Source organism: Hibiscus syriacus, unplaced genomic scaffold (assembly GCF_006381635.1).
Source record: "Hibiscus syriacus cultivar Baekdansim isolate YM2019G1 unplaced genomic scaffold, ASM638163v2 tig00112455_pilon, whole genome shotgun sequence".
Taxonomy (NCBI): Eukaryota; Viridiplantae; Streptophyta; class Magnoliopsida; order Malvales; family Malvaceae; genus Hibiscus; species Hibiscus syriacus.
Genome location: NW_024063337.1, coordinates 14,334 through 30,778, shown reverse-complemented (window position 1 = coordinate 30,778; position 16,445 = coordinate 14,334). Strand labels below are relative to the sequence as shown.

The window sequence follows — 16,445 nt, the reverse complement described above, 5'->3', positions numbered from 1 at the left end:
TATTTAACGAAAATATTGATGTATAAGTTAATAAATTAGTATAATTACATATTTAATCTTCAATACTTACATATTTTATAAAATTAGTCTTATTGAAAATTTAATTTAATAAATTTAATCCTCCAATCAGAACATGAAATGTGTCATCATATACATAAATTTTTTAATAACTTTTAATTTGTTTAATTTAATATTTTTCTCTACTTAGAAGGTAGAATTATTATTATATTTAAAAAAAATTATAACTAATAATATTAATTATTATATTAAATAAATATATTAAATATTTATGTATTTAAAGTTAAAAAAAATTATTTAGGTGTACATACATTGACAAATTATATAAATGCAATAACATTAAATTATTAGAAACAAAAACATTCATTTAAATACAATATTAATTACATAAGAGTTAACGGTTATATGATGATAACAGAACTGGACATTTTTTTCTATTGTGCCCGATGTTTCTACAATGCCCACATCGTTTTTGTTCTGTTGACTTCTCCCGAATATCCATATCACAATGTATTCTAGTAGATTTTGGACGATCTGAGTCCCTCAATAGCAATGGATCTGGTACAATTGTAAGCCAAGTTTGAATCTCATTTGGGTCTCTTTCGTTTCCTATGGGCGGAAACTCAAATTCATATACCTTGAATACTTGTGAAAGTTGGTATACGGGATCAACATAATTTTTGTAGTCCAAATGCGAATGTGAGCAAGCAGCAATGACATGAGAGCATGGATATTTGAGTGCTTGAAAGAAACCACAATCGCACCACCTCTCTTGCAGATTAACTCTGAAAGAGTTAGCTTCAATCCCTTGCAGGGGACGTGGCATTTCGGTTACACGAAACAATTCACGGGTGCGAGAAAAATTTGTAACTAACATCCCATTTGATGCAGCCACTTTTTTCTGTAAATCAACTACTAGTCTTGGGTGGTAAATATGTCTGTTTTGCATCCAAGTAAGAGCTTGTCCACCGAGCTTTGCAAAGAGTTGACCCAAACGAAAATAAGTCGTTTTAACCAACGCTGTGACTGGTAAATGACGCGCCCCCTTTAAGGTTGAATTTATTGCTTCAGTCAAGTTTGTTGTCATATGACCATAGCGATACCCCCCGTCATATGCATTTGTCCACATTTCTTTGCTGATATCCATAATGTACTCGCACCCCTTCTTATTTTTGCCAAACAGCTCTTGTAGCATCGACTCAAACCTTTGAGGTAAGAGTTCGTAACCTAAGCCATTAGGAATATGTAATAGTTAATATGAAGTATAAATAAGTAATAAGAAATTGATAGAAAAATTGGGAAAAAGTAACATACCCATCCGCACGACTAACTGACGTTCATCGTTCTTCTTGTATTTTCCGTAATAGTTTGCAGCAATATGACGGACACAATAACGATGTTGAACATGTGGAGGTCTATACATTGTACCCAAAGAGTCCATTGCTACTTTTATCCCGGCTCCTCGGTCTGAAATAATGCATACTCGTTCCCTAGTGACAACATGTAAACGTAAATTTTTAAGGAAAAAAGCCCAAGACTCAGTGTCTTCTCCTTGAAAGAGGGCAAACGCAACAGGAAGAATATTGCGGTTTCCATCTTGGACCACAACCAATAATAAAACTTGCTTGTATTTCCCATACAAGAAAGTACCATCAATTTGGACAATTGGTTTACAGTACTTGACTGTATTAATACACTGAGGGTAAGTCCAAAAGACTCGGTAAAATTGGCAGCGATCGCGAACCATTCGATCATTCACGTAATGATGTTGAGTTTCGAACTCAACAATTGTCCCGGGATTAAGTCTTTGCACAACATGAAACCAACTGGGTAGCTCGTTGTAAGAGGAATCCCATTCGCCATGAAGTTTGCAAATGGCATTCTGTTTTGCCAACCACGCTTTTTTATATGAGACAGTGTACCCATATTGTGACTGTATAGCAGAAATCAACACTGCAACAGCTATATGAGAGCTTTGCTTCACAATGGGCATGATTGCTTGACAAATAATGTTGGAGTCCAAGTTGGGATGATCCTGGTTTATACCTATTGCACAATATGTATGAGGACCGTTGTATCTGGTTAGTTCCCATAAGTTGTTCTTCCTCTTCCTCTTTGATACACAGACCATCCATTGACATCCGTTGTCACGTTGGACGCAGTAGCAGACATATTTCTCCGTGTTAGATCGATCAACTCGGGACTGAACTGAGTTACGAATATTGTAACTCTTTATTGCCATCATTGCTTCCTCCTTCGATGCGAACTCCATTCCAATATGTAAATTACCGTCATTGACTGATGATTGAAGTCTATAGTTGCCAACATCAGGAAGATCTGGAAATTTAGGCTCATACATTGCATCATAATCAGCCTCATACATATGTGCAGGAAGTTCGGCTGGTGTTGTATTTATCGGAACGTCATCCTCGTCATCATCAGAATGTATGTTAAACTGTGGTGAGTCAGGTTCAACGAATAATCCCGTTTCAGCACCATCTGCACCTGGCTCTCGAAGAGGTTCTTCTGGTGGAGATGAGGGTTCCTCCGATAATCCAATGTTGAGGTCAAATAAGTTCCCGCTTGCGTGTCCTCCCCTTGAACTTGAGGCCATTGTATCATGTGGGATGTGAATAGACTGTCGTCTCGTTGGCATTTCCATATGTAAGTCGAAAACATTGGCAGATGAATGTCTGCCCCTTGAAGTAGAAGAGATGTTGCCATATGGATTATTGGTGAAGCCACGGGGTTGAGATCATAAGCAGTTGCAGATGAATGCCTTCCTATGAACTTGATGGCATGGTATATGGCGTTGGATCCGCCATTAATGATGTGAAATCATTACAGATCAGTTGTGTCGGGCTATCAACTTGATCAGTTTGATATGCAATGCCAAAGTGAGAGGAATATGAGAGACCACGAGTTGCACGAACCTCAATAAAAGTGGCATACATTTCAATAAGTGATTGTGAACTCCCCATATGAGCATCAACCATCATAGAAACATCATCATCGTTTGAAAGCTGAAATGATGTATACGTGAGCGGAAAAAGTTCAGTAGGAAATCTGTACTGAAGTGAAGATAGTCTTCCTATTGAACTTGATGGCATGGTATATGGCGTTGGATCCGCCATTAATGATGTGAAATCATTACAGATCAGTTGTGTCGGGCTATCAACTTGATCAGTTTGATATGCAATGCCAAAGTGAGAGGATATGAGAGACCACGAGTTGCACGAACCTCAATAAAAGTGGCATACATTTCAATAAGTGATTGTGAACCCCATATGAGCATCAACCATCATAGAAACATCATCATCGTTGAAAGCTGAATGATGTATACGTGAGCGGAAAAAGTTCAGTAGGAAATTTGTACTGAAGTGAAGATAGTCTTCTCTGGCCTACTACACGAATCTTTAACGAAATTTTTGTGATTAACTCCTCAATTGTGATGTTTCTCTTCAAGGTTAAGGGGATATAATGATCTGACTCAAAAACAACCCCCTCTTCAGCTTCCTTAATTTCTCCATCATACAAAACAACAGCAGAAAGACGACTCATTTTCAGAGAATTTGAGAATTTAGAGTTTGGGAATTTGAGAATTTGAAAGATTGTGAACTGAAGTTTGTTTTGAAAGTTTATAATACGTTGCATATAATAGTGTATATAATCGGAGTATTATTCATATGAAGGCGCGTTCCCGGGGGCGCGCCTTCCATTATTTCGTCAGAGAATATGTTATCATTGCCCTATTATGTCACTCATGTCCCTCGGGGACACTAGATATATCAGTACCATTATTTCACTATTCATATGAAGGCGCGTTCCCGGGGGCGCGCCTTCCATTATTTCATCAGAGAATATGTTATCATTGCCTTATTATGTCACTCATATCCCTCGGGGACACTAGATATATCAGTACCTATTATTTCACTATTCACATGAAGGCGCGTTCCCGGGGGCGCGCCTTCCATTATTTCATCAGAGAATATGTTATCATTGCCCTATTATGTCACTCATGTCCCTCGGGGACACTAGATATATCAGTACCTATTATTTCTCAGGGGACATGAAGGCGCGTTCCCGGGGGCGCACCTTCCATTATTTTGTCATAGAATATGTTATCATTGCCCTATTATGTCACTCATGTCCCTCGGGGACACCCGATATATCAGTACCTATTATTTCACTATTCACATGAAGGCGCGTTCCCGGGGGCGCGCCTTCCATTATTTTATCAGAGAATATGTTATCATTGCCCTATTATGTCACTCATGTCCCTCGGGGACACTAGATATATCAGTACCTATTATTTCTCAGGGGACATGAATGCGCGTTCTCGGGGGCGCGCCTTCCATTATTTTGTCATAAAATATGTTATCATTGCCCTATTATGTCACTCATGTCCCTCGGGGACACTAGATATATTAGTAAATCAGGTAAATTATAACCAAAATTTAACTTCTTTTCAAAGTTCAGCAAGTTAAGAATAACTTAAATTAAAACGTTATGTGAAGTTTGAATAAATTAGATAAAATGTTATGGATAAATTGAATAAATGTGAAGTGATAAGTGATTGTGACATTGAAATTGTATGGAATGAGCATTGAAATGTGACATTGAATAAATTGTCAATTCACCCCCTCTTGGCCGATTCCGTCGATCGATGAACTCAACATAAGTTGATTTTAATGTATACGTTTTAATATATATGTTAATGATAAAATCATATGTATGGATAAATTTAATTTCAATTTAAGTATTGTGAACTATAATTGGAATATAACTTTTAATTTCGAATACAATTGGAATATTAAGTTGAAATTTAATGTTAAATTTCGAATACTATAATTTATATTTTAAATTTAAATTTGAATAATATTATTTTTATTTTTATTTTAATTTCGAATAATATAATTTGTATTTTAAAAACATTTATCAAACATTTAATGTTAAATGTGAATAAAAAATAACATTAAAAAATATATGTAATAACCATGAAACATTTAAATAACATAACCAATTACATAAAATTCTGAAATATAATTATTTAATAACATTAAATATAACTGGATCACCGATGTCGTCTTCTCGAATGAGTTCCACATGGCGGTGGTTGTCTATTTCGTGGAGGATTTCTTCGTGGAACTTGTTCTTCAGTCTCCTCATCTTCACTATCATCATCAACAGCATTTTCTTCATTTGGTGTAGATGACGCTGAAGGGGCTGAAGGGCCTGTATAAAATAACGACCCTGGAGGAGTGCTAGTAACAATCCCACCGCTCCCCGGGAACTGTGAAAACTGTGGAAACATTGGCATCGATGTCTGTGATCCAGATGGAGATTGAGGTGTCTGCGGAGAAGCACCACCAGCCAAATAAGATGCATATGAACCATATGCTGGATCATTAAACATAGTCGTATATGCACCTCCATATGGTATAAAACCCTGCAGGCTAGGCATGTAACCTGGCGGGCTAGGAATGTAACCCTACGGGCTCGAAATGTAACCCTGCGGAGATGGCATATAAACTGGTGGGCTTGGCATATGAAGTGGAGGGCTGGGCATGTACCCCTGCGGCATCAACGAATAAGGATGTTGTGGTGGGACTGATGCAGAACCGGTAGCGCCTTCTCTTCGTCCACGCGTCGGGGGACGATGATATTGAGACGGTTGACGTCTTTCTCGGCGCCTAGGAATGTTAACCCCTCGTGCTTCCGCCGAAAGTAGAAACGGCTTCCCATTTTCATTAAATCAATCCATATAGTTATCCGTAACCATATGACCAGTTTCAGCGTAATATTGTCGAGGGGCCACCAGTGTATATCGGTTCTCCCAAAGCGCAATCTAATCTCTGTGTCTCACCACCCAGTTAACATCTTTCTTCCCTCGTCTATCTATGTTATGCACGTCGTCTAAATTCCTAGGAGCTCCAGGAATATATTGCGTACAACCATACTGACGGAGCACGTGATCAACTGGATGCCACTCAATAATAGCATAACATATAAGAGGTATAACCGATATCCATACCTCTAATGACCCACTAAGGTGGGGTGGGATGCAAGCTTTCACTTCATCGCTCGCATAAGGTATCCACTGAAACTGAAATATAAATATACAATTCAAATAAATAAAATATTATAATTATATCTAACATTTTAAATTAAAATATTAATAATTAAACAAATTTAAAAACATACCTCAGGCCCAGCTTTCGTATCAATAAGTAAACGAATTTCCTCTAACCCAGTAGGTATACTTTTATGGTCATTTCTTTTCATCGACCACCTATGAAATATAATATAAACTAAATATCACCCTATTTAATTGAAAATATTTAAATCAAAATTTAGTTCGAAAATTACCTCAACAATAAGGGGAATACGTATGGTTCATTCACGATCGGGCATAAGAAAGGCATGCGGAACCACACCCATGATTGTAGAAGCAGAAGACATCCACCGATAGCAGTTTTCTTATAATTCGTCGCCCGACACATTTCTCTAAAGAGAAATGCCAAAACTGCAGCACCCCAACTATATCTTCCAGCTTCATCAAAATCGATCAGATGCCGCAACCACATACAATGCACCTGGTTGCGAGATTTTTCGGGCATCAATATTCCTCCAATTATTCGTAGAATATATGCCCGAGCACATGCCTTTGCTTGATCCTCTGAAGCATTTTCATTTAAAACCTCAAAATTAGCTTTCGACCAAGATAAAGCTATTCTACCTCCATTAAACTTTGGCGGAGCAGCTCCAAGATAATCAATGCACATTGATTGCCAATCACCATCCGCCATACCACACATCATATTTCCGTCGACGGGAAGCCCCAGATGCATAGAGACATCCTCCAATGTAATTGTCGCCTCTCCACATGGAAGGTGAAAAGTGTGTGTCTCGGGCCTCCACCTCTCAATCAGTGCAGAAATTAGGACAGGTTCGAGTTTGCAACCGCCTCTAATTGTTGCAATATACCCGAACCCGGCAGAAGCCAAATATGACAAAATACGTTCCGGTGTCGGTATACGTGGATTTTTAATAAAAGTCTCTAAAATACGATCAACATCCTAAATAATATACATTATAAAAATAAAAATTAATATAAATTCATAATAACTTTAAAATAAAAAAATTTAAATATTAACATAATTATAAAAAATATTACCATATCGCTAAAATGTCTGGAGATATGATCAATATCCAATCGCAACAGCATTTCGTTTTCCATTATAACTGTAGACAAAACAATATAATTAGCAAAAAAAATTAATAATTCTAAATAAATAATAATTATATAAATATTATTTTAATAAAAATATAATATTTACATAAATATATTAATATAAAAAATAATAACTATTTTAAAAATACTAACATAAAAAAATTTCTTACCACTAATAACAATTTAAAACTCAAATAGTTGGAGAATTTGAGTTATATAAGATAGGAGAAGATGATTTTGGTGTGAAGAATGAGGGAGGGAGGGGGTTTATATAGGGGAGGAGGAGGGGTAGTTAGGAAAAACGGATGTGGGCATTTATGACATTTAATGGAATGCGCGTCCCTAGGGATGCGCTTTCCACACGTGTCTGCTGAGTTGGCAAAGGCGCGTCCCCGGGGATGCGCCTTCCACACGTGGCATCCAACTCAGCGAAAACACGGGTAAAGCGCGTCCCCGGGGACGCGCCTTTGCCAACTCAGCAGAAAGGGTGCTACTTCTGGAAATATTGGTCAAACGGTGTCAGAAAGGGAAAATTTTAAAAAAAAAGGTGTCAGTTATGTCAAATAGCCATTGATGTAGTGGGAGCTTATTGGTTCACGTGGCGGATTTTGATTACATGTCATAGTCAGATGATGTGATCTGATTACATTTATTTTTAATATTTAATTTAAAATAAACTAAATATTTAATCACACAGTTATTATTTTAATTTTATTTTGATCATTTAATATTATATTATAATTATATTATGATGATCCATAGTAAAAAAATTAATAAAATCATTAACGTGGTTTTTTTTAATTATGATGATTTATTATTTTTAGGGATTGATTAACATTATAAGGGTATGTTTGGTTCACCGAATGTAAGATTATTAGGAGGAATGTAAGATTACCAGGGAATATGATTACTGGGAATGTTGTATTTTGTTTTTGGTTGATTTAACAGGAATGTAAGATTACCGTGTTTGGTTAAAAGAATAAAAGATAAAATAATTTAAGAATAAATTTGTAATTTAACCTTCGTAAAATTTTTATTATTAAATAAAAGAAGAATAATATTTTTGAAAAAAATAAAAATTTAAATACATTTTAGTCTAAAACGTCGGTAATCCAACAATACCTAAGGAAAGAGAGATAATGACATTTCTGGTAATATACCAAAAAAATCTACTATTGGTAATAAAACATTACCGAGAATGAGATTCCCGATCAACCAAACATTAAAATGTAGATTCTATTCCCATAAGAATCCTACATTCCTTGATACAAACACCCCTTAAGTGAAAGAGGCAACTACCCCTCTAACTTTGATGGTCTGCCTATATTTTAGCTCATTAGAAATTTTGGAATTATTGCAACAAGTTATTGTCTCTCTCTAATTTTTCAGTATAATTGTTTCTAGTACATTGTGAATTTAAAATTAATAGAATAAATCCTTGATCCCAAATTTATCTAATTTATTACTTTTTAAGATCTTTAAATTTTAAAATTAGTGAAATTAAACCCTTAATCTTTGAATATTTATGATTTAATTACATTTTAGAACTCTATTTATTTTGAAGTTATTCAACCTGTGCTTCTCATAGTTCAATCCTTATTTCTTCTCTAATTACTTTATGCTGACATCATCATTAATTTTTTAACTGTGAATGAACAAAATAAATCAAAATATAATGTTTGTGATGATTTTAAAAAAATTGACGGATAACCAAAAAAAATCAAAGTGATAGATAGATGACTGAATATGTAATTTACCCTTTACTTTATTTAATTAGATTTTAGGGTAAACTATATGTTTAATACCTAAACTATCACTTTTGTTCCGTTTTAGTACCTAAACTTTAAAAAAAAATCAAAATAATACCTAAAGTTTACTTCTTGTTTCATTTTAGTACTTCACCGTTAAAAATTTAGGTACTAAAATGAAACAAAAAGTTAACAATGGGGGAACTAAAACGAAACAAAAAGTAAATGACGGGTACTAAAATGAAATAAAAAGTAAACATTATGTATGATTTTGAAAAATTAAAAGTTTAGATACTAAACATGTAATTTACCCTAAATTGTATTATCGTATTCATTTATTAACGAAAATTTCTAGTTGTCGGTTCAGAAAAAAGAAACTTTACTATCATCATTTTAGAATGGCATTTATTTGAACATAGATCGTTAAATCTTTAGGTTTATTTTACTTTTATCGTTAACTAATTATATAATGTATTAATAAATAGAGACACCATTTTAATTATAAAAAAATAGCTGTTCCTTTTTCCCATATGTATGGGGTAAGGGAGAGGTAAGATAGTAGACTACCCCCAACATCAGATTGAGAGCAGCTTCCGTAAGAGACCTCCAAATTATGAAATGCCCTCCGTGAGATTCGATCCTACGACCTCAAGGTTAAGAACCTTGTGCTCTACCAACTGAGCTGAATGATCATTTCAATCCATTTTAATTATAATTAATATTAAACTTTAAATTCAATTTTAAAAGATTCCCTATTACATTATTAAAAAAATATTTTATTATCTTTATTTACTATTTTATGTTATTATGAATATCAGAAGATCTTCCCCTCCTCCCTAATAAAAAGACAGAATAATATCACGTTCATCGAGAATTCCTATGCTGAGCTTTTCTTTGTAAAAATGAATTTATTTCACCTTCTATCAGAAGAATTTAGGCATGTTTCGATATGAGAATTGACTAATCATAATTATATTCATAAATAACTTGAAAATTTGTATATGAAAAATATCTATTCATATTATTTATATAAAATTAATTATTTTATATTTGAATAAAGTTTACACATTATTATTTATGTTAATTATTTTAATTAATTTTTCTCTTTAAAAAATTATTTTAATTAGTCAGTAACTCATGAATGGATCTATATGACATAAACATTAATTAAACTATTTTTTTAAGAAATTTTAATTCTAATCTTGCCTAGGGGAGAGGAGAAGAGAACTACAAGAGAAGAAAGGGTCGTATCTAATGATCTAGAACCCATAATATAAGAAAATACAAAGGAATAAAGATGAATAATTTAACCAACCGATCAAATGTGTTTGCTCAATTAAACTATTATATGTGTGTCACAATTATATATTATGATTTTTATTTAAAATTTTATAGATTAACTTTTTAGAGCGATAAATTAGTTATTTGAACCTATCATATTTATTGACAAAAATATATTACAATTAGTTCTGACATCATAGCATTTTCAAATTTTAAAATATAAAGTTATTTTAATATAAAACGATTCATAAATTTATTAATTATTTTATTTTATACTAAATATTATCAATATCTCTCTCTTACAAATTACAATATCAAGCCAACTTCAACCCCTAAAGTGAAAGACTATTATGCTTAAATCCACTCGAATATCTTAAGTATATCAATCGAAGTAACGGCATCATAAATATATATATATATATATATATATATATATATATATATATATATATATAAATTATTTATCATTCAACATATTATTCTTGTCGCAGTTCACAGAAATAATACATGAACTACATCGTCTTTTTTCTATCAAATATCATCTCAATGAACCCATCCACCAAGGTACAAAGTAACGTTTAAAGAGTTTTTCCACCAATCATATGGCTCAACTAAACATCACAAATAGTACTAAACCCAAACCATCAATCTCTCATTTTATCTTTAGTGTTCCTTTGTATCAATTTTGTTCCCATGACATGCAATCCTCCACCTAAAAATACCAAAATGTATTAAACCAACAAAATCCAAGTAAATGCAATCTAGTGTCACATGGATACACATCCAACACAGATAAATATTTCCATATAATTGAAGGGTCATATTACTATAACCCATATCTAGATATATATACATACATGAGATAGGATCCGATTACATGGCGTAAAACATTTTAGTTTTACACATATTTAGGACCGTTGGAAAAAAAGGAGTTAATCTCAGCCATCTATTTTCCCTCATCCAACAGTCCTAAATCTGTACGAAACTAAAAGAGTTTTACAATGTGTAAGTGGGTACTAACCTACGTGCGCGGGTGTGTATGATTTCTGGATAAGGATACTTCAAAAAAAAAGGTTGAAGAATCAAAGTAACATTAAAATACGATGAATATTGCAGTTTCGTAAAGAAGCAAAATTGTTTTGGTAACTTACAAATAAGGGTCATTGCAGTCTTCAAGTGTAATCGTCATATTTTGTCAAAGGGAATTTACTTGAACAAATTGGCTATTTCCTCCTCGTATTGCAAAACAACTCGGTCTCTTCGGATTTTCATAGTTGGGGTCATTAAGCCACTATCAATCTGCGACAAAGTTCGAGTTCATACTTAATATATCCAGAATTGCAGATCAAGCACAAATTGCCAGCATGTAAGTCTTACTGTAAAAGGTTCATCCACGACAAGGATCGGTCCGACTTGAAATGTACACTCCGAGGTCCTGCATAGAGAGAGTCATGTCAGACACCACCTTTCCACTCCGAACCTGATAAAATAGACAATTTTCTCTGAGGGGGTGAGTTGCATCGGTAATAATGGAATCCATATCTCTGTGGGGGCTCATCACAGATATTTTCCTCTAAATATACGAAAAAACTTATAAAAGATTGAAAATGCCATGTTGGACACACAGTCCTATCGAACAGGACAAAAGAGAGGAGAAAATAACATTAGAGGCTCTTAAATTCTTACTAAATTAATAATAAAGTCGAATTTGCAAGTGTTACCATTTGCTTAATTCTTCGTATAGAAGGCTTGTCATTTTATCCCTGCCAATATCTACTGCATCTGGATCTACAATGGAGGAATTTTTCGCTGATTGGAGTACCTCATCTTTGTTCGGGACAACGATAGCTCCAAGGCGTCGTTGATCCTGAATGGAAGATGTCCATCAACAACGAGAAGTTATAAATTGAGTCAAAATATTGAAATGCTACATGTACCTAAATAAAAAAGAAAATTACATACAAAACCACGAGCAAACTTTGTAGAAAGAAAGGTGTTCAACTTGCCTGGCCTATGACGACAATCTGTTGAATAAGACTACTTCTCATGGCAGCTTCTTCAATCTCTAAAGGTTCAACATTTTCACCTATTTTCTCAAAAAAAAAAAAAACAAATCTTTTAGTTAATAAAGGGGAAGTATGGCGAAAAAGTGAGTGTTTAACGGAGTTCAAAGAAGGAAAAGACTTCAAAGTACAGTCACAACATTAGAGTTCAACTTGGTAAACTTCATCTGGCAATGTTCTTATCACGAGTGTCGTGACCGTTTTTTCGTCCGGGCACGAAATATTAAATTTTGGTGGGGAAATTAATGTTAATAAATAATTTTGAAAATAATTTGTGAGTCGCCATCGACCTTTTGGATCAGGTAGGTCAAATACCTAAAAATTATTTTTTAAAAGAGTTTTAGAAAACATCAATTAAAAAATGAACTGATCTGCGTTTTATAACCAAAAATTTGTTCTTTTTAATAATAAAAAGGGGTTCGTGGTCGGTTACGTTTAGGGAAGGATTAGCACCCCTACAACGCCCAAAATTGGTACTTTTTAATTATAAATTGTCTCTAGTATTAAAAATTTAAAAATTCAAAAATATATTAATTTATAATTCTATTATTTCAAAATTATAAAAAATATTTTTATTTAAAAATATCCGAAAAGAACTTCTAGGTACTTTAAGACAGCTCTTTTTCTTTGATATTGATAAATATTAATTTAAATAATATTGTTTAATTTTAAATATCAGAATAGGACATCCAGTTGTATTAAGACTGTCCTTTTCTTCGATATTAAAATAAATATTTAAAAGTTAATATTTATTATATATATTATGAATATATATCAAAATATTTAACATATAATAAAAGAATAATTCTATTAAACAATATATTTAAAAACAATAAAATAAATTAAAACATATAAAATAAATGACTAAATTGCAATAAAAATAAAATTAAAAAATCTAATTCATAACTAATCAAAACTATAGGGATTAAATATTATTATTTTTTTTATTTTTATTTATTTAGTGATTAAAATAAAATTATCTAAAATTCGGATATTAGATTCAAATAAATTAAAAATATAAGCTAGGGATTAAAATATTATTTATTAAAATTTAAGGATTAAATCTGTTATTTATCCTAAATATATTATTTTAATAAAAAGGACTAAAATGAATAAATTTAAAATTCGAAGACTGAACTAAAAAATATTAAAAATTCAATTTAGTGACTAAAATGTAAAGTTTACAAATACTAAGGACTGCGGAAGGGATTTAACTATTTTGTAATTACGCGCATAGTCCTTCCCGGAAACGACGTCGTTCGGGAAGGACTATAAATGTCCAATATCGGCTGGCCCGAAGGGCCAACCATTTCATTCCTCATTTCCTTCTCTCTCTCTAAACCGAGAGAGTTTCAAACTCTCTGCCTTCTCTCTAGGTTTCCCTCACCGGAGGGAAACCGGCAGCCTTAGGCCACCGTACTCCGCCGCCGGCCACCGCCGCCGGCCACCGTAACGGTGGTCGGAATTCACCAAAAACACCCCCAATTGTAGATCTAAATGCCCTAAGACCGATTCCGGTCTTTGTTTTCTCTAAAAGACTCCTAATCGGAGTAAATCTAAACAAAACCGAAGGGTTCTACCTTCTTAAACGGCGGTTTGGCAACGTTGGCTTCCGAGGGCTACAAAGGCTTCAAGGGTAAGTCTTCTTCTTCTCTTTTCCTTTGGTTTACTGCTGTGGTTGCTATTCGTTGTTTGTTGTATCCTCTGTTTTTTTTTCTGTTGTTGGCTGTCTCGGTTCCTCCTTTTTTTTGTTTCGCAGGTGGGTGGTGGCTTTATAGCCACCACCGGTGCGGTCATCGGACTGGTCCGAAGAGGGGGCTTCGGTGAGTCACCGGACTACCAGTGGTGACTCACCCCGTAGCCTTAGCGTGGACGGCCGGCGTTGATCTTCTGGAAGCATCATTCGGGACGTGGCAGCGGCGGAGGCGGTGAGGGCTTCTGGAAGCAGCAGCGGCGGCGGTGGACGTGTCCCTAGGGTATAGATACCCTAGGGTTTCCTCTGGCAAATGATGGACCGTTGGATCAAACCAGATCCAACGGTTGAGATTGAAGATGGCGGCTGGCGGCTGGCTAGATTAGGGTTAGGGAACCCTAACTGGAAACCCAAATATTTAGGGTTTCCGGTTGGATTTGGACCGGTTTCAGTTGGTTTGTAACTGAGCCGGTTTAATTGTAACTGGTTTGTATTTAATATATTTAATAAAAAATAATAATAATATTAATAATATTATAATAATAATAATAATAATAATAATAATAATAATAATAATAATAATAATAATAATAATAATAATAATAATAATAATAATAATAATAATAATAATAATAATAATAATAATAATAATAATAATAATATGGATAAAAATTTAGTATCTTCAGCTGCCCCTCTTTGCTCATCTTGTGTTAACAAGAATAGGGCAAAGATAAAAGATAATAAATTTTTATCCATTTGACTTTACTTTGATCATGATGGAGATATTGACTAAATTCTTCTTTTTCTCCAAATAAGTTCTTCTTATTATGAACTCTCTGCTGGGGATGATGATGACCTCCTTTCTGTGATAGAGTCATTCAAAAGGTTGAATAAACTCTTGATGAGTTCTTCTCATTATGAACTTTCTCTTCTTTCTTCAGATGATATCAAACAAAGGTTGAACAAGCTCTTCTCATTATGAACTTCTTCTTCCTTCTTCAGATGAGTTCTTCTCATTCATGAACTTTCTTTGGCCATGTTGATCCATCAAATGATGAATTTAAACAAAAAAGTTGAACAAGTTCTTCTCATTATGAACTTCTTCTTCCTTCTTCAGATGAGTTCTTCTATGAACTTTCTCTGGAAAATATGATCCACCAAATGATGGATTCAGGTAAAAGGTTGAACAAATTCTTCTCATTATGAACTTCTTCTTCCTTCTTCAGATGAGTTCTTCTCATTATGAACTTTTTCTGGAAAAGATAATCCACCAAATGATGGGTTCAGGTAAAAGGTTGAACAAATTCTTCTCATTATGAACTTCTTCTTCCTTCTTCAGATGAGTTCTTCTCATTATGAACTTTCTCTGGAAAAGATGATCCACCAAATGATGGATTCAAACAAAAGGTTGAACAAGTTCTTCTCATTATGAACTTCTTCTTCCTTCTTCAGATGAGTTCTTCTCATTATGAACTTTCTCTGGAAAAGATGATCCACCAAATGATGGGTTCAGGTAAAAGGTTGAACAAATTCTTCTCATTATGAACTTCTTCTTCCTTCTTCAGATGAGTTCTTCTCATTATGAACTTTCTCTGGAAAAGATGATCCACCAAATGATGGATTCAAGCAAAAGGTTGAACAAGTTCTTCTCATTATGAACTTCTTCTTCCTTCTTCAGATGAGTTCTTCTCATTATGAACTTTCTCTGGAAAAGATGATCCACCAATGATGGGTTCAGGTAAAAGGTTGAACAAATTCTTCTCATTATGAACTTCTTCTTCCTTCTTCAGATGAGTTCTTCTCATTATGAACTTTCTCTGGAAATGTTGATCCACCAAATGATGGATTCAAGCAAAAGGTTGAACAAGTTCTTCTCATTATGAACTTCTTCTTCCTTCTTCAGATGAGTTCTTCTCATTATGAACTTTCTCTGGAAAAGATGATCCACCAAATGATGGGTTCAGGTAAAAGGTTGAACAAATTCTTCTCATTATGAACTTCTTCTTCCTTCTTCAGATGAGTTCTTCTCATTATGAACTTTCTCTGGAAATGTTGATCCATCAAGTGATGAATTCAAGCAAAAGGTTGAACAAATTCTTCTCATTATGAACTTCTTCTTCCTTCTTCAGATGAGTTCTTCTCATTATGAACTTTCTCTGGTAATGATGATCCATCAAATGATGAATTTGAATCTTTTTAAAATCTTTGAAATTCCTGTTAAAAATTCAACAAGAATAAAATGAATGAAAATGCACCTATTTTGTAAACACCTAAAATATGATGCATGAATGTTAAGTTATTTGATTTCAGATTGGTGAACTGAATATTTCTTCAGTTATAGAAACCCAATAAATCTTTCTTCTTCAAATTAGAGAATCTATCCTCTTTGACAAATGTAGAGGTAGATA

General features: G+C 33.7%; 1 protein-coding gene across 1 annotated transcript; it reads right to left on the bottom strand.

Moving 5' to 3' along the window:
- Positions 1-10,803: 10,803 nt before the first annotated feature.
- On the bottom strand, positions 10,804-12,381 carry LOC120179803 (probable acyl-activating enzyme 16, chloroplastic). The gene is made up of 5 exons (XM_039185288.1): positions 12,288-12,381; positions 12,003-12,148; positions 11,659-11,716; positions 11,433-11,580; positions 10,804-10,993 (listed from the first exon to the last, which is right to left on the bottom strand). Exons 1-4 carry the CDS (start codon positions 12,327-12,329, stop codon positions 11,488-11,490), a joined length of 339 nt encoding a protein of 112 aa, XP_039041219.1. The 5' UTR covers positions 12,330-12,381; the 3' UTR covers positions 10,804-10,993; positions 11,433-11,487.
- Positions 12,382-16,445: the final 4,064 nt, after the last annotated feature.

Coding starts and splice junctions, on each gene's coding strand:
- LOC120179803 (XM_039185288.1), bottom strand. CDS start 12,329: ATGAGAAGTAGTCTTATTCAACAGATTGTCGTCATAGGCCAG. Junction 12,149..12,287: donor AGATTGTCGTCATAGGCCAG/GCAAGTTGAACA, acceptor TCTTCCATTCAG/GATCAACGACGCCTTGGAGC. Junction 11,581..11,658: donor TCGTGGATGAACCTTTTACA/GTAAGACTTACA, acceptor ACTTTGTCGCAG/ATTGATAGTGGCTTAATGAC.